At 48.7% G+C, this 19,158-nt stretch overlaps 1 protein-coding gene across 1 annotated transcript; it reads right to left on the reverse strand.

Annotated features, from left to right (window-relative positions):
- Positions 1-3,086: 3,086 nt before the first annotated feature.
- Rassf10 (Ras association domain family member 10) lies at positions 3,087-5,391 on the reverse strand. The gene has a single exon (XM_048460494.3). The coding sequence runs from the start codon at positions 5,137-5,139 to the stop codon at positions 3,613-3,615; it is 1,527 nt and encodes a 508-aa protein (XP_048316451.3). The 5' UTR covers positions 5,140-5,391; the 3' UTR covers positions 3,087-3,612.
- Between the last annotated feature and the right edge of the window lie 13,767 nt (positions 5,392-19,158).

The following is a 19,158-nucleotide window of genomic DNA, read 5'->3' on the forward strand; positions in this document are numbered from 1 at the left end:
AATTGGAAAAAAAAAAAAACAAACTACTGACATTGAGGGTAAAACGGATCCTCTTATGTATCTGCTTAATTAGAGGCGCTCACAGAGAAGCCTAGCACAGACTAATGTCACAGTGGGCAGAGTGGGACGGACGACATGAGCGGTCACGAAACTCAGAAGTCCTTACCCGCTGAACAGATCTGCTCCTGAGTGGTTGGCCAGGGTATGGGGGCGGGCAGGGCGGGGCAAAGCATGCATGGAATCGTAGCGAGATGATTCTGTGTAACAACAGAGCAAAACAGGAAATCTTCAAAAGGCGCAAAACGTCCTGAAGAGAACTTTGGCAAACTCTGGCCGTGACAGGCTTTTTGTGGTAAGAGACTGGGTGTAGCTTTTCTTTTATTCCAAAATTCATGCTATTTTCAGGTTTTTCACCAAGATTGTGGTGTGTAGCTTTTTTAAGGAGCATAATAATAATAATAGTAATAGAAGAAGAGGAGGAAGAAGAAGAAGAAGAAGAAAGAAGGAGGAGGAAGAAGAAAAAGAGGAAGAAGAAGAAGAAGAGGAGGAGAAGGAGGAAGAGGAGGAGGAGGAGGAGGAAAAGGAAGAAGCAATAACCATCTTTTTACATTTATTTATCGTGTGTGTGTGTGTGTGTGTGTGTGACCACAGGCTCATGACAAGGCACACCTGTGGCAGGATTCAGTCTTCTCCTTCCACATGCAGACCCTGGGGATCAAGTATCTTTTACCCACTAAGCCATCATCTCATGGGCCTAATAACCACATTTTTGATAAGGAGATAAACACACCCCACGAGACCATATGGGATCTGGGTTTGGAAGCACGCTGTCAACGGGATGCATAGGATCCACACACAGTAGATCTCCTAGCTCCAGAAGAATGACCTGGGGAGCAGCCTTATGGCGGTCCCCTCACAAATTCACTGGATTTCTAGGGGACCTGAGAACAGCCAGAGAGCGGGAGTCCCTCTCCCAGGGACAGTGGCTGCAATGCTCTCTCACCCTGGGTGTCATGAGATGCAGGAAATGGAACACTCAGCATCACTGAGCCTTGGAGCCCACACGCACTGCTGTGACAAGGACTTCTCACGAAAGAAGCTCTTGCCTCCTCCCGCCCCAATTTTCCTTTCTCCTGTTCACACGGAGTACCGTTTAGGAATAGCATTGGCTGGAAAGAAGGAAGAGAGAGCAGACTGGACTGTCCTCTGCACTCTCCTGTAAGCAAAGCGCCCACCCACCCACGTCTGAGTTTTCAGTAGGGAAACATCTTCAGGTGGTTAGGACAGGGACTGTTCTCAAAACCCCTCAGGCCTTCCTCCTGTGATGTGGCATGTTTGCTTTGTAGGTTTCAGGCATGTTTGCTGACGTCAGCTACCCATCAAAGTTTAAAATAATAATAGTCAAAAGAAAAACAGCTCCTTTCTGCCAGGCAGCCACGCTCTGCCAACTTCTATGTTCTGAGTTAATAAACGTCCAAGAGCCACCTCCCCTACAACCTTAGGGGGGAGAGAAAAAAACACACAGTAATTTAAAAACCACCAGGTCAGCCCATTGCCAGCATAAACCATTCAGACAGGTGGCATCTCTCACGCTCTAATGAGGATTTTACCTCTGCCTCAAAAGGAAGGCTGTCATTGCGCCTCGTGTTCATGGAATCAAATGATTGTCTGAGGACAGGGAGTTTCTTTGGGTCCCTTCCTCATGTGAATGAGGCCGCAGGACCAAGTGTGGGGATGTTTACTGCATCAGACGAATGTAAACAAGAACAGCAGCAGCAGCAACATAATTATGCCAAATAAGGTCCTTCAAAGAGTATCAGTTAAGAAAACCGCCTTTTCATTTTGATTTTACTTGGAAATCCGAGAAGAGTCACGTGTGTTATAATGCCACAGCAGCATCCGTGTTGGGACACTTTGTGAAAAGGAAATGTCTCAGCAGTGACTTGTGGAGTTCGGGAAGACATGCTCCTGCTGGGGGCACTCCTCCGACAGCTGAGCTCTCAAGGGAAGAGACAAGAGCTACACAATCCCAAGGCCTCTGAATTTATCTTTGCCTGTCGTTGTGGAAGTAGGAGCCAGCCCCTCGCTAGTTCAGTTGTACCTCACTGGCAGCACACACACACACACACACACACACACACACACACACACACACCACTGTTGATACTTCCTCCGGACACGTTAGACCCATATTCCTCAAAAGGTCCTGGGCTCCATAGGGAAGCGGACCAGTAGGCTCCTTCCACAGGTCGGATGGCTCACTACAGCTGGTAAGTTTCAATACAAACGCCCTGAACAATTACACCGAGCACCCCACAGCACTACCACCAGCCACAGCAGACAATGCCACCCTCCTATCTCGCCTGCCACAGGCAGGGGGACTGGCCAGGCAGGAGCAACTCAAATTCTCAGCTCACTTTCCTGTGCCTTTACCATGGCTCCCTGCTATGGTGAATCTATTTGTTTACCCACAGCGGCCTATCAGATTGCTGCTTCCCCCACACACACACCTTGGAGGCCGTTTGCTGCAAACTCTGATGTTTGCACTTGAAGTGAATTGACACTTGCAGTTTACTTGAACCAGAACCTGATCTCCAACCAAAATTACTGAAGTTGGAGCTGGGTAAAATTCATGAAGGTCATGGCTGACTCTAATCATAGAACTGGACTAAACACTGTGCAAAGATCTTCACTGTCAAGTTATAGCTGACACTAGAATGTTCCTTAAAACAGCAAAGTGGGCTGCAACTTCCTTTTTTTTTTTTTCTGTGATTGAGTCAGTGAATAGGCGTCATGAACTAGAAGTCAGCGCAGTTGTCTTTGCAGAAACACAAACAGCCAGATTCCTTTTTTTTTTTACCCTGGATTATGTGTGCCAGGATTCTATAATTCAAAATGGCTATGTTTGGGGTGGAGTTGAGGGGGCCGGGGGTGGGGTGGGAGGTGGGCTTTTAACACCTTGTATCTAGTAGGGAGAATAAACACAGCATTAGATTTCCGTGCGGTTTGGCCTTTGACAGAAATAAAAGGCAAATGATTTCGCAGATGGGTAATTCCCAAACCTGAAGAAATGTAAACAGCCAGGGTTTCGGTGCCTATGGATTTTATCAAAGATGTTAAGCAAGGCAGAGATCGACACTAGTGCGTCCTCTCTGGCTAGTTTTAACACGCTTCCAGTCACAATTAACATTCAAGGAATTTCCTTCTCACCCAAGTGTTTTCTTTCACCGGCACTTTAGGCCACAGACCATAGTTCTAGCTGGCGTCAGTCCGTCCCATACGGAGGAGTGCTTAAAACGTCCACAATGGTTTTCTCTTTTCTTGTTTTGAAAATGGGCTTGGACCTTGTCGATTTACCTAAGGTGTTTTAAAATTAGGGAAGGGTTCTCACCTCTTTTTCCCTCGGAAGCTTAAGAAGTTTAGGGCTTCCTTGCCCAGGGCCCTCCTACACACTCCTCCTGAGTCAGAGGAGCATGCTCCCTGGCAGGTGTCCTCTCCACTCTTCAGACCCATCCGCGGGAACTCTGAGCTCACCCCTCAGCCTCACTTCACGTCCCTGAGCAGGCCAGGCCTGTGCACGCTGCAAGCGTCTAGGCTCGCTCCCTACTACTCCTACACAAGGGATTCGCACACAGGGGGTACCGAGTCCGAATCTTGACTGTGCATGGAGCTCAGCCCAGTATCCGAGTCCTCATCGTTGCCGGGACAGCTCTTAGCCATTCCCCGAGCCTGGTCTACCCACATTTCTGCACAGATCTGAGGCTGGGGTTCCCGCGAAGGTTCGCCAGAACCCAGAGCCCCATCATTCACCACCGTCTGCTCCAAAGTGCGCAAAGTCTGGAGAAGGCCCTGCAGCTCGCGCTCCTTGATGTCCCTCTGATGCTGGCTGTAATCCAAGTCAGCCTTGACCGCCTCCAGGTCCGTGCTGAGCCTCAGCCCGATGTAAAGGCTAGTGCTGAGCTGCGTCCTGACCCGCTCCTGCTCCAGCGACAGCTCGCCATCCGGACCGCCGTCTGGCTCCGGGGGCTCCTCTCGAGCCGCCAGTTCCTCACTGCGCCGCCTCATCCACCGCTGGTTCAGCTCCTCCTGGATCTCGGTGGACAGGCGCTCCAGCAACTCCTCCTGTTGGGCGCGCTCCTCTTGCAGCCGCACCAGGTCGTCGCAGCGCCGGGCCAGCTCCTCCAGCGCGGCCGCTTGAGCCTCACTGTCCAGAGATGCCACTGCCTCCGTCCCTTTCTCCGCCAGCGTCGCCTCCTCGGGTTCCTCTCCAGGAGCCGGCCCGTCGAGATCGATGCCAGCCCCTACCAGGTAAGTATCCTGAACGTAGTTGACTCCGTGCCGCCGCATGCGGTCCAGGTGCACCTTGGCCTCGTAGCGGTCGATCTCACGGTCCAGCTCCCGGAGCCGCTGCACCTGTTGGCGGATAGTGTGATCCTGCGACAACACCAGATGCACCAGCGTCTCCATGCGCTCCACCGACGCGCTCTCCTGGGTCCTAGGCGGCGACGAACAGGACGAGGCGGTGGACGACGACGTGGACGAACAAGGCGACGGCGACTGCTGCTGGCGCCTCCGGTTGAGCTTGGCCAGCTTTCGGAAGGCCTTGCGCACCACCCGCCGCTGCTTCTCCTGGGTCATGGCCAAGCTGGGCCGCGCCGGGACTCCCCGGGCCAGGCAGGGGCGCTCGCGGCTGAGCACTACCCGCGCCTCGGCGCTGCGTGGCCCGGCGTTGGGCAGCGATGCCTCGCTGCGCACCAGCACGAAGCGCACATTCTCCTGCTCGTCGCCCCAGGCGGTCCAGAGTCGCAAGATTCGCGTCTTGTTGGGCAGGATGCGCTCAAAGCCGCGCCACTTCTCCACGATGCAATAGCAGTGCGGGGGCCCACATAGCATGCCCTGGGGCATCACGTCGTCGTCATCCTCGTCGTTTTCGTCCGGGGGCTCGGGCTGCTCCAACGGACTGGAGGGGTCCTCCGCCTTCCCCCGGCGCTGGCCTCGCCGCTGTCTGCGTCGCCGCCGGCAGCCGTCCTCCAAAAGCACCCGTACCACGTCTGAGCAGGTGGTGCGGCGGGAGAGCCCGGACACCAGCTTTTCCTCTTGGCAGATCCACACAGATATCTTCTTTTCCGAAGGATCCATGGTGCGACTGGGACGCACACAAAGGGCAGGGTCAGGCTAGGCGTTACTGGGGCGGCAGGGCCAGCGCGGGTAACCTGGCAGTTCCCAACTGAAGGAGAATCCGCGACCCGGTCTCCGGAGTCACTAGCCTTTCTCCCCCGCTGCGCACTGAAATCAGGCGGCGACTTCGGCAGGAAAGGCTGCTCTCGGTGGCGGGCTTTCCCGAGGCAGCGTGCGGTGGCTTGGGTTCCAGCAACTCTGGCTCTGCCCGCGGTGCCCGAGGCCTCCGGGTTTTGCTCCTCCCCACCTGGCTCCACCTCTTCCCGCCCCCTGCGCCCTGAACTGCGGCTGAAAGCACCGCAGGCGCGGCACCCAGACTTGCCCCTCCCAGCCCCGCCGCCGGATCTGCCCCTGGCTCGGGTTGCTGGCGTCGGGAGTCCAATTCTGAGTTTCCTCCACCCGGAGCAAAGAAGGACCTCCTTGACACAAGGCCTGGAGCCCGTGCCTCACCTGGCATCTGCTCTGCGCCCCTCTCGGCTCTGCCTTGCCTCTCGTCGAAAGCTGGCTAGAAACATCTTAACTCGACTTCCTCCTTTTTCAGCGCTCCCAGATGCCCGTGATCTTGCTTCTTCAGGGCAAGCCCTCTGCACACCGCACTTTGCACAGGCGGGGAAACGGAGGCACCCAACAGTTTCTAGTGGGGACGTTGTGGTCCACTACCTGACCGGCTCAGGTTTGTAAGCGCTGTCTCTAAGTCTTCCAGTCCTCCTCAACCACAGTGGGGTCCGTGAGCAGATATGCAGTGGTCTGACGGCGGTGCTCCATTCTGCATAAGTCAGAACTGTGGCCCCTCACTTCCATTTCCCATAAACTTCTCGACAGAAAAACTTACAGAGTCTGGGGCTAAGGCCTAAATTGATCAACAGTCCTGCTTTCAAAGGGGGAAGTGTGGCCCTTCCTATGACTGGTTCTGCTGTTTTCTGCATCTAGATGCGCTCCGGAAATGCTAAGAGTCAAGTGTCAGAAAACAAATCCAAAGTCACAATGCGGAGCTTCTTAAACCCTCTCAGGGCAAGACTTGTTCTGGGCTTGTCCTGGGAAGCACAGGACTAACAGCTCATTCCCCTGCCGCAAGACCCTGTATGTCTCACTATTTCTTGTAAAGTACTTTTGTTGATGGAATGATTCCTTCCTGGAACATTTGCTGAGTTCCCACTGTTCTCTGCTGGCCAATGCAAGGGATGTAATGATGAGTAAATTTCCTGGCCTACAAGGAGCTCACCGTAGCTAATTTCCACCACCAGGTCTTCTGGGTTCTGAGCAGGGAAGTCTCTATGTATTGGGGGAGCATGCCTGGATTCTGCATAGTAGCATAGATCCCATCTGGGAGAGTCCGCAAAGGCTTCCCATCAGAGGTACCATCTGGGGCAGGACAAAAAAAAAAAGAACTATTGGAACTTTCCAAAGGACAAAGAGGTGGCACAGGGCAAGCAGAAGGAATCAATGTGCAAACTAAAGAATCAAGGCAGTGTGACAGTCACCAGGCTATAAGGGGTTAAGTGACAGAAGAATCTGACAAGGATGAACTAAGAGAAACCAGGTCAGGAAGGGTCTGCAATGTCATGCACATGCTTTTGAGTTTATCAGAAGCATGATGCAGGTGCTGGGGTTACACGGGATGCTTTTACTGACTGTGACCTTAAGGAAAATATGTAATAGCTCTATATCTCATCTGTAAAGCGGTGATAACTCAAAAGTAACTGCTATAGGGATTATATGGCAGAACCTGGTATGTCTACAGCAGAAGTTTTTTATTAAAGGGTTAGAAACCAGTGAGGTATATGTTTTTTGTTTTTGTTTTTTGTTGTTGTTGTTTTGGTTTGGTTTGGTTTTTTTGGTTTTTTTGTTTGTTTGTTTTTTGCTATAAAATGGGTTACCATGGAGTTGGTAGCTGAAAGCAACACCCACACCTGATTTCACTTTTCTGAAGGTGATACGTTTTTCTGGGCTTGACTGCTCAGAGGGTCCCAAGCTAAAGGCAGGGGGTTTCAGCTGGTTAAAGTTTGGGCTGGAGAGGGAAGTCACTTCAAAGCCATTCAGCCGTGTTTCCAGAAACCTCTGCACTTCCTCTGCAGCACTGGAGCCCCCATCTTCATGGTGGCCTTCATGAGAACCTCTCTCAGTCTCTTACAGACTCTTCCCATGGGGCAGTGTCTGCCCCAGTTAAAGCACCAGTGGCAGGGCAGAATCACCCAGTCCTGTTGGCATCTCATCATCCTGGCATCATCCTCCGCTAGCAGGAAGAGAAAATTCTGCTTGTAAAAGGCTGGCTTCATCAGACAGACCCACCTGGAGAAACTCTCTATATTAAGATCGACTGATTAGTCACTGCACTGGCTAGATTTATGTCAACTTGACACAAGATAAAGTCATCACAGAGGAGAGAGCCTTGATTGAGAAAATGCCTCCATAACACTGGGCTGTAGGGAAGCATGCAGGGTCTTTTCTTAATTAGTTATTGGTGGGGGAGAATCCAGCTCACTGTGGGTGGTTCCACCCTGGACTGCTGGTCCTGGGTTCTATAAGAAAGCAGGCTGAGCAAGCCGTGGGGAGCAAGCCAATAAACGGCACTCCTCCATGGCCTCTGCATCAGCTCCTGCCTCCAGGTTCCTGCCCTCCTCACTGTTTTTGATGCTGACCTTAATAGGGAATTATATGGATGAAATAAACCCTTTCCTCCCCAAGTTGCTTTTGTCTTGGTGCCTCATCCCAACCATAGTTACCCTAACTAAGACAGTCACCTGAACTACATCTGCACAATCATTTTGATTGTGTGATGTATCAGTCACCAGAGCAATGGCAGGAGTGGGAATGGTGGAGCTCATGAGGCCAGCCTGGGATTGTCCTCACCAGGGAGCTTAGTGATAACATGGTCAGATCTTCACCGTTGAACCATCACACTGTGCAGGGACCATAGGGTAGGGAGGGGTGTAGTGACAGGCTAGAAGGCCCTGAGACGATCCCATTCATGAAAAGAAGAGATGGCAAGCGACATTGCCTCTAGAGAAACGACTCATGGTGATGTGTGCATGGTCTTTTAGCAGTGTTTCAGACGAGGGGTTCTAGAGCTCACCCCAACTACATTTGCACAGAGGAGAAAGGAATAAAACAAACTCACCTCCTCCGGTCCTCTCATTCAGCAGAAGCAGATATCAGGAGAAAAGGACTCCCACCCACCAAGCAGGCCATCGGTCCTGCAGTGGATACCAGTGGAGTGCCTGCTAACTCGGCTTCACTCTGACACTGTCGTCTACTCGGAGAGATCGCAGGTTGAGAGCTCAGCCCCTCAGATGACAGCCACAAGCCCAGGCTTGAAGTGGGAGTCAGACGGAGAGCTGCAAGGAGAAGGAATGAGGGGCTTCCATATCATCATCCAGGAACCTCCATGTATTCAGCTCTTCAAGGTCCTCCGACCTGATCATCTGGGGGAGTCCTGTGGAGGTGTCATTAGGTAGGCTTGATGGATGAAGGCATTAGCCATTGATGGCCAACTTAACCTTCAGCCTCTCTGCCCTCCCAGGATGTTGAGGAATGGGAATGAGGGTTGCATCCCTCTGAGTCTGGCTGGCTCCTCTGGCAACCATCCCTCCCACCCGGTATTCATTCTATAGGCTTTCCAAAATATCATCTCATGGGTGCTTGCAAGGCTCCCCAAAAGCAATAGCTTGTCTGCCATTTCCATCACTCTGGAGCTGCTTTGAAGAAGCAAGGACAAAAGAACAAATGTTCGACCTCCCCCCCCCCCACCCAAAAAATGCCATTCTTGCTCGAAATCATTTAGGGAATCACAAAAACTACAATGGCTCCAAGCCAGGAACTCATAAGCAAAAAGAAATACGGGCAAATAACTGCCAAGTTCAGACCATATATAGGGTGGTGGTCCCATAAGAACAGAATGGAAGCGCTCGAAGGGTCTTGTTGCCTAGGGACGCTGTAGCCATCCTCACGCCCTCGCGCTGTCTGTGGGTCATGTAAACAATTCTGCCAGTGCTATGAAAGCAAAACACAGACAGTTTTACTACTCAAGAATGGAAATGAACGACTGTGTTTGTTTTGCCTTTATGGTTTGTGTTCTTAGTATACTGCACTCTTGGTTGTTATTCTAAAGCGAACTTGTACTTACACAAACACAGTTGGCTACAGAACAGTGCCCTGCCCTGTGCAGGAAGCAGCGCAGACATCTCCTATTTACTGGATCTCTCCACTGAAAGGCTTTCACTTATGCTTGATTTCATCTTGTGTTGTCTTGTCTCTCATGACCCTAGCAGCGATAGGGGTGTGTGTGTGTGTGTGTGTGTGTGTGTGTGTGTGTGCTCGCTATACCATCTAGGTTTGTGTGAGCGTGTTCTGCATGTTTGCACAATGACAGGCTCCCCTGCTACTGCATTTCTCAGAACAGATCCCTTTATCCTGTTGTTCGGCAATCTAAAACTGTATGTCACATGGACTAGAGAGAGGACTCGGTAGTCAGGAGTGCTAGCCCAGAACCAGAGTTCAGTCCCCAGCATCCAACTGGCAGCTCAAACCATCTGTAACTCTAATTCTGGGGAATTTAACCCCTTCTTCTGGCCTCTCTGGGCTTCTCTACACATGTGGTACAAATAAACTTATATACACACACACACACATATATAATAATCAAATCTTTTTAAACCCTGTACACCATATCACAATTGCCACTGGTTTTGTAAATCACAGCCTTCTCATCTGGGTAAAGAACAATAGTAGAACCTTTACAGAGTTGACATTACATAGAACAAAACAATGAAAGGTATATAAAATATGTCCAGGTTAACCATTTTCAACTTGATTGGGTTTGGAATCACCTGAAAGACACACCTCTTGGTATATCTGTGAGGGTGCTGTCAATGAGTAACCAAACAGAAAGGCCCCTGAATCTGGGCAGCACCATCCCATGGACCAGGGTCCCAGAATAAAAGGCACTTAACAGACACTAAATAAAGCACAGCACAAGGAGGCACACAAGGGATATTTGCTGTTCTTAACACCATGGAAATACCCATCCATTAAGGGATGACTCCACAGACAAGATGTTGCCCGTAGCTCTCAAGGTTTGCAGCAATTAAATCTGGTAAAGTAGATTTATTTGTCTAGGCAACAATGAATCTCCAACATGCACTAACCAGGGCAAAATGACAGTTTCAAAAGGATTCACATGAGAGGATCTTGCTTGTATTATAAAAGACACACACGGAACACATGCACATACATAAAATCACTCCCTGTGTTTTCCAGGAGTCCAGACATCTGTATGGCTGTGCATAGAGGATGGTCCTAACAAACACCCAGCTCAAGCAATGACCCCTTGCACAGGGACTGTCAGATTTAGCCTCCTGTTGTAATGATTTTATATGGAATTAGTCATCTATTAACTATGCAGTCACAATGAATAACTGTTGCTTGTTTGTTTGCTTGCTTGCTTGAAGCAGGGTCTCACTCTGTTCAAGGCTGACCTTGAACTCAGATAGTCCCCTTGTCTCAGCCTCCCAAGTGCTGGTGTTACAGGCATGCGTCTGTCACATCCATCTCTGGGATGTGTAACTGTGAAAAGTGAAGATGCTAGAATCGGGATCACTACTCACTGCCGGTTCTCCTTTAGCCCCCTCCCTTACCTGTCCATGTCTCCCTTCTGTGGTCCCAGCCACACTACACAGCTCTGTCTGTTCCTTTCTCCCTGTAGGGCATCTTGGAGCTCCCGACTTTGTGCTAATGCTCATGAGAATAACGATGCCTGGCAAAGGGATGGAAGGCGGCATGAGACTCACAGTGTGTGCTTTACACCGCTTCTCTCTCCAGGGACACTTCCCAAACACAGCTCAGTTCTCAGAGGGGTGACAGAGCCCTTTGTTAACTTCCCACACTGGCTCTCAAACGTGGCCGTCACTTGAGCCTGTGGGAGTATGTTCGGTCGCTTACCTTCCTGAGACCTGTGAGAGGTAAAACCTAGCTCTCTTACCATGAGAAAATTGGGGCCAGAGGGGAGGGGTTGGCTAGTTTCCCGGCTCACACAGCTCTGCGGAAGTTGGCATCTCTCCGGAACTACCCTTCCAATCTGTCAGTTAAGGTTCACAGCAGTCCGGAACACCCCCAAACAGAAACTTCCGCCTTTAATTATGTTGAGCCACACAGAAACGTGACTGGATTTTATTGACTGAATCGGTTTCTTGTAATGATTAGCTCCAGAAAATTATTTGGCAAACTGTTTACAGAAACTTCCGGCTTCTCTCGGACTTGGTGGAGGAAGGTGAGCACCACCACTCCTGTACACCTTGCGAAGAACCCCTTCTCTGACTAAGTTAAATCCAGGACTGGAACATAAATGCTGGGCTGTCATCTCAGGGACATACGGCTTCTTAAATCGAGGGGAAACCTGGCATGGTGTTTTTAAAAATGCAGTTTATTGGACTCTAGTAAATGGGAATCCCTGTTCTTTGGTGATTATTTTTTATAGTCAAGATTAATTTTAAAATTTTTATCATTATTAGTGTGTGTGTGTGTGTGTGTGTGTGTGCAAGAAGGGGGAATATTGTGTGAGTATGGGCACACACATGACACAGCACATACATGGAGATCAGAAGACAATTTTTGGAAGGCCATTCTTGCCTTCTACCATGAGTTCCAGGGATCAAACTCAGATAGTCAGACTTGTGTGTTTCTGCCTAATGAGCCTCCATCTGGCCTCCCCTGATGATGTCTATGTATACTAAACTTTGATGCATTTATATGGAGATCTAAGAGCTGGATTTAAGAACTCCTGATGAGAATGTATTTTGGTCATTTTGGCCCATAGATGACAATGATATGCCTCTGGACACAAGAAGACGGCCGGAGCACATAACAGGTTAGAAAGAGACGCCTCAGGCAGGAAGGAGAAAGCACAGCTCGGCAGGATGGAAGGAACTGCTTATCCATTCTCCTCTCGGGACTGGAGAATGGTTGGTGGGACTTTGGGCTGTGAGCTGAGAACACAGTAATGCTTGGGTCAGGGACTCCAAAGCAACAATCACTCCAGGTATGGGAAAGACATTCTGCAAGTGACTAAGCATGCTCAGTCTTTGTTCCAAGCAAGGGAGCCTGGCGTCTGTTTGGCAGCCGTCTTTCTGGGAATTTACAGTACATACAGAGCGGAGCTGTCACCTATTCAGTGCTGATGACATCACTTTGGAGGACCAGGTCAAAAGGGGTTTTGTTTGATTAATTTTCATTATCTGTCGTTACCCAGTAATGAAAGGTGATACTGTTAATGAGTGTGTGAACGAGACAGTGTCTTCAATGCCACATCTGAACCCGTCCCAGCTTTGTCAGAGTAGAATAGCCCTGACCCAAAGTGTGCCCTTTCTTCATTGTAGGGAACACTACTCTCTCCAAGTGTCCCCAACACCGAATGATTGTGTATTGGCTGCTCGCTTCTCAGAACACAGTATGAGGCCTGTGCTTGGATTTCTGCTGTCCTGTGTGTGCAGAATGCCAGCTTTCTTTCTGCAGTGAAATTCATTGAGTCGAAAGGAGTTTAAATCCTATATTGAGCTCAGAAGAGTGGTTGTTTTAAAGCTGGTACTAACCGCAAGGACTCGCAAGTCCACTTAAAGAACATTGTTTCGAAGAAATTAAATTGGACTGAGCAGAACTTTGTATGAAAATTACCCCCAAATGCTGAAACCATCAGCCCAAGGTGTTCTGATTTTTTCCACCGAGGAAGCCATGGAGATATCTTTCCTTTGTCAGCACATCCATCCGGATAGAAGAGGAAGGCTGGGAGCCAGATAAGGGAAATAGGTTACATCTGGCACCCTAGTGTCCTTTCCCCTGCTTCCTGAAGAAGCTTCTCTTTGTTCCATTCCTGAAGTGCAGCGTTGTTTTCTTGGGCTGGGTTCTGGGTTAACCCTGGGTTAGACTGTAGATCTCTTATACTTGATCCTGTTATTGAGAGACCCACACAAACGCAAGCCTAGAATACAATCGGACCCCTATTAGCCGAAATCTCCGCAAATAGCACAGAAACCACTTGATCTTACAAAAGTCTTGCAGGGTGGCTTTCTCTTTTGTACCGGTCAAGTTTCATGATGAAATCTGCGAGATTATCAGCCTGAGGATGTTTGCTGCTTTAGAATACACCTTCTCAGCATCTTTCAAAACTATGCAAGCTCTAAAATGTACTTCCTCCTCCATAGGATGCAACAATACTCTCTTGAATAGGCACAAACCCCAAAGGACTGAAAGCAGGATCTCAGAGATGTTCATACACCACACTCATCATCCACAATACCAGACATAGAAACAACTGTGGGTTCAGTTGATCTATAGATGGATATGTATCATGAGATAGATACACATAATGGATTGTTATTCAGCCTTTAAGGGGGGGATGGTTAAAAGATTTAGAAGCTTGAGCACATAACGCTAAACAAAGCAAGGCAATTATTTAAAAGACAGGCTATTATAACTCTTTTTAGATAGGTGCCCAAAATAATCAAATTCATAAAGCCAGAGAATCCAATGGTGTCCCAGGGCAGAGGGAGAAAGTGGGGCGCTCTCTCACGTGGCTTCACTTTTGCAATATAAAAAGTCTTGGACCCTGATAATGGTGACGGATGCACAACACATATACATGCTTAATACCACTGAATATCATTGCATTTAAAATCAGTTACGATGCTGTCATGGTTTGAGTAAGATGTCCGCCATTGTATTGGGCATTTGAATATCTTGTTTCCAATCGGTGGTGCTGTTTGGGGAGGCTTAGGATGGCCTTGTTGGAGGAAGTGTGTCACTGGAGGTGGGTTTTGAGAGCTTAGAGACTCAGCCCTGTTTCTAGTTCATCCCCTGCCTCACACTTATGGTTCAAGATGTGAGCCTCCATCTTCTGTTCTAGGTACCATGTCTGCTGCCTGCTATGGTGATGGTCCATCGTGCCTCTGGAAGTGTATGTCAAATAATAAACCTGTCCTCGACAAGTTGCCCTGGTGGGAATATTTTACCACTGCCTTAGAAGAGTAATACGGAGGCTGTGTATATTTTACTACTTTTGAAAATAATAGCGAAGGGCTGAGAGATGGCTTAGTGATCAGGAATACTTACTGCTCTTGCAGATGACATGGGTCCAGTTCCTAGCACTCGCAACCACCTACAACCCCAGTTCTGGGTGTCCTCAGGAGACACCTGCAAGCACATGGTATACAAAGTCACACAAGCGCACACACATACAATAAATCTTTCAAAGAAAATAATATAATATTTTTTCTTTTTAAAAACCTTTATTGCAAGGGTGTTTTGCCTGAATGTATGTCTGTACCCTGGGTATGCAGTACACAGAAGCCAGAAGAGAGTGGGGAATAGGGTTACAGACTGACTATTGTGTTACACCCAGCCAAGTGGGTGCTGGGAATCGAACCTGGGTCCTCTGCAAGAGCAGCCAGTGCTCTTACCTGCTGAGCCCTCTCTCCAGCCTCAAATAATGGTAGTTTTAAAGACCTTATGCTGTATTTGTCATTAAGAGATCCTTCAATTGTTTCAAGGGTGTGTAAAATATCTTTCATGTGACTTTCAAAGTAAGCATGCCATTTCGTCAACTCCCCTCCCCTTTTTTGAGAGACCAAATTCCTGGTCACTACTCATTTGAATAAAGTAGTTGTCTTCTGTCTCCTTTCACCACCACCCCTTCCCCACGGCTCTGTGTAGTATGTGTTAGCCATGCATGCTGATCGTGGCTTCATTGCTCTGGTCTTCATCGAAAATTTCGGTAGGTATTTGCACACACTGCTAAGCTTGGTAAATGACACTGGGCACCAACAACTGCACTAGGAGCCCGTGCAGCTCTATGTTGACATCGGGCATTTTTATTCTTGCTGAGAAGATTGACAGCACCTTGTTCTTAAAGCTGTTCGCAGAATCAACAGCACACAGTCTGCTGTGTGCCTGGAGACCGTGCCAGGAACACACACCATCTCAGCAGGTATTTGTATATTAAGCAATAGTAATATATATATATATATATATATATATATATATATATATAATAAATAGAGTCAGATGGATTCAGAGGATCTTCTTTCCTGTCCCCTGGAACACTAGGTTTCTAGGCAAGTTTTCTGTCTCAGGAGTGACAGAAAGCAGAGCTAAGTCTTCATTTGTAGGTCAGCTAGTGAAACTCTGTGTGTGTGTGTGTGTGTGTGTGTGTGTGTGTGTGTGCACATTTGTGTGTGTATGAATGTGTGTATGAACCCGTGTGCGTGTAGTCTGCGTTGATTAAACAGGAGGTGGCTTCTGAGAACTTCCTTGGGAGATGTCATTGTGTGAAGTATAATTGCCCTGATCCCGAGTGGCATGGGTCGGTTACCCTGCAAGGCCCCTTGATGCAATCAACAGACAAAGTAAACACAGGTACATGAAGTGGCTTAGCGCTGATTCGGGGGTTCAGACAACACATCTTCTGGGATTCTAGGTTCTTGTTCCTGGCACAAGAAATTGGGCAGTGAAACCTAACTGCGGCAGAAACAGAGACAGTCTGCTAAGAAAAGGTACCCTTCCCAAGGAGGAATCAAGCTGGAGCAAGGAGACTGTTCAGTAGTTCAGACAACCCCACTGCACACGTGGGCTTTCCCACACACACTGTGTTATACATGCTCAGCTTGAACCTTCCTGTGCCACAAGTCTCATTATCTCCACCCCGGGTGAGCATTGGCCATCACAGCCATTCACAACTCCCCTGCAGTCAGGAACTGTGTTAAGAGCAGTCACTGGGTGTTTTCCTGCCCCTTCTCTTTCTGTTCTCCCAGCTGCACCATGGGAAGTGGCTAGAAGCTCCCTGTCCAGCAATAAAGAAGTTAGGCGAGTTGCAAGGTCGGCTTTCAAATCTTGGCACAAGGGTGGGTGCCATAGCTCAATGGCAGAATAGTTTAGCGTCCTGGATGCAGTACTGAGAAACCCGAGGCCTCCTCTGGAGAGACAGAAGGACAGGGGAGCAGTCTTCCAAGTCACACCACACACATATCTGGGGGTTTCCTAGGCAGGAAAGATGTGCCAAGGAATCTAGCTATAAAGTTCACCAACTGCAATCAGTTGGGGGAAAAGAGGTACTTGCATTTCTAGTTTAAATGTGGGAAAACTGGAAGCCATAATTGTCTACCTGGAGGTAATAAATCAGAATAGCTGGCAGCTTGGGTCCAGAATGAACCAGTACCCTTCTGTCTGGAGGCCACTGCGACGTTCCAACATCCTTCTCCAGACTGGCGCTGACCCTTAAGCCCACAGATGCGCAGTCTGCAGTTGCTCTGTTAGAGAACCCACTCACACGAGCCTCATGGTTTGGGTTTGATTCCTGGAACCCAGAAAGGTGAAAGGACGGGACTGATTCCACGGATTTGTCCTGTGACCTCCACATGCACGCTTTGGGATACGCATGCCCATGTGTATGTGCACACGCATGATGAGAATAAATAGAATCAGCTGTAAAAAGTGAGTGAGGTCCAGTGATTTGACTCAGAGGGTAAAGGCACCTCCCACAAAGCCTCACAGCCTGAGTTTTATCCCTGGAGCCCACACGGTGGACGGAGAGAACCGACCCCACGCGTTGTCCTCTGACCTTCACACTTGTGCTGCGTGGCACATTTGCAGACCTATACACAAGCAAATTAGTTTAAATTCCTTTTGGAAGAAATGGATGCTTTAAATAGGCAAAGCTGTATAAATTAGGGTAAAGCACGGGTTCAGAAACTCTGGGCCCTATTTTCTTCATTTCCTCCATTCAGTGGCCTGGAGAGTCATCTGTGGTTGTGGAAGGCAAACAGGTTGACCTAGAGTCTAGTTAGAATGCATGTCTTGAGGCTAGAGGAAACCAGTGTGAAAATGATGAGTTTGCTGAGAGACACGGGACATCTGTCTGAGGGATGCTGAGGGGGGTTGGGGATTGGGAGACCAAGCAGGTAGCAGTCACAGCTAAGGTGGATGGTTGCCTTGGTTGATCACAAGAAGAAGGGGTCATCTCCATGAATAAGTAACAGTAGATTTGAAGATAACTTTGAAGTGCACAAACTAAACCCACCTGGTTATATACTGACAGCAGCTGCAGAGTTTCAGGGCCTAGATCTTTCCCCCTGAGGTTTAGATTCAATTGATCTAAAACGGAACCCAGAAATTAATATTTTCCAAAAACTTTGAAAGTGGCTCTGGTGTTCCAAGGTTGAGAGTCAGTCACAGTTCAGAGCAAGAACATCTTCAGAACGTCACGGTTGGCCTATGACATTTTGAAGGAACTCAAAAGAAGCACTTAGGGCTTATTGAACCACACTCTTGGTTTCTCACCCGCCCTTGTTCTCAGGGCCCGATAAATTGCCCAAGAGAGTGTCCCTGCAAGGGCCACTGATAAGTGCACTCATGACACCCAACAAGGCAAAAATCAAAGAACATTTCAGAATCTAGGTGCCTGACACCAGAGGAGAGGTCACACTGGAAGACTGGATAGGATGCAGAGAACCAGGCAGGAATCAGGAACCCCGTCTGCCACCTGTAACTGGAAATGTCCTACTCTGCAACCCTGGAAAGTCGCTCATCTTTCCGTTCTCCCTCAACTGCCCCCCCTCCCCGTCACCACGTGAGAAACTCTATCATGATCTCCCCTATCACAAACTGAACCCCACACTTTGCCACGATGAACCAAAAGTGCTCTAATAGGGGGCTGGAGAGATGGCTCAGCGGTTAAGAGCATTGCCTGTTCTTCCAAAGGTCCTGAGTTCAATTCCCAGCAACCACATGGTGGCTCACAACCATCTGTAATGGGGTCTGGTGCCCTCTTCTGGACTGAAGAAATACTGTATACATAATAAGCAAATAAATAAATATTTTTTTAAAAAAAGTGCTCTAATAACCGCGAGCCACGGCAAATATGTTCAGCTGCAGTGGTTCTGGTGCACTGTTTGTCGACAGGATGAGAGAAGCGAATCGGTGTGACTGCCAGAAGCATCTGGGCTGCTCAGTCTCTTGACTGTGGGGAGGGAAGGCAAGATCGAAAGGGAAGAAGAAAAGGAGCATATGCTCCTTGCACTTTAGGAGACATTCAACAAGGTTCTACGGCAAGAGTCCACAAAGCGCTCGTAAGTTCTTTCATTCTGGAGAGAACACCTACTTAAACTGAATGAACACTGAGCTCAGCAGCAAGCCACCATCATCACCAGCGTTATCTTCAAAATCATGAGATTTCTAATAATACTAACTGCCTAGTAGTTTATAGTAAACAAGACAGTTTTGAAGATTTCCCACAGGCCGCCATAGGAATGGATGCTGGATAAACATGTGAATGGGCTGATTTATGGGGCTGGAGGATTGCCAGCTGCAAAGGTGGACGCCACAGAGGATGACCTGGTCCATCCGCGTCCCTGCACCCTTGCCTGCCTGTGTCTCATCTGAGTTAGATATTTCCTCAAAGAATATTCAGTATTTTTGCTAATGATCCATAGTCATACTCAGAAAGATAAATCAGCAGCTCCAAGAGAGAAAGCATCATTCATCATAAAGACCAGTATCAGGGGCTGGGGAGAAGATCCAGCAGTTAAGAGCAGCTTGCTCTCCTTCCAGAGGACCTGAGTTTGGTCCATGTCATACAGCTAGCAATCTCCTGAACCCCCAGTTTCAGGGGGATCTACTGCTTCTGGCCTCCTTGGGTACCTGCACTCATGTGCACAGATCCCTACACTCATGTGCACAGAGGCACACAGGTACCACACAATCACATAATCAATAAAAATAAATATGTTAAGCTGTTAATGCGGACTGCATTAAGGATGTTAACACTTTTTAAAAAGACAAGTGTTAGGTGAGTTTGTGGAGTGTCGTCTAATTCTGTCTTGGCTGCTTTCTTTGTCTGTCCCCTGATCTATGGCCCTCTCTTTTGGATACTGTGTTCTGAGGGCTGGGGAAATGGCCTGGACTCCCTACCCAGCAGGATGAGTCCAGTGTCAGTGCGCT

This window comes from Myodes glareolus, chromosome 7 (assembly GCF_982192425.1).
Source record: "Myodes glareolus chromosome 7, mMyoGla1.1, whole genome shotgun sequence".
NCBI lineage: Eukaryota > Metazoa > Chordata > Mammalia > Rodentia > Cricetidae > Myodes > Myodes glareolus.

Excerpts from the sequence above, each read along its gene's own strand:
- Rassf10 (XM_048460494.3), bottom strand. The coding sequence starts at position 5,139 with ATGGATCCTTCGGAAAAGAAGATATCTGTGTGGATCTGCCAAGAGGAA.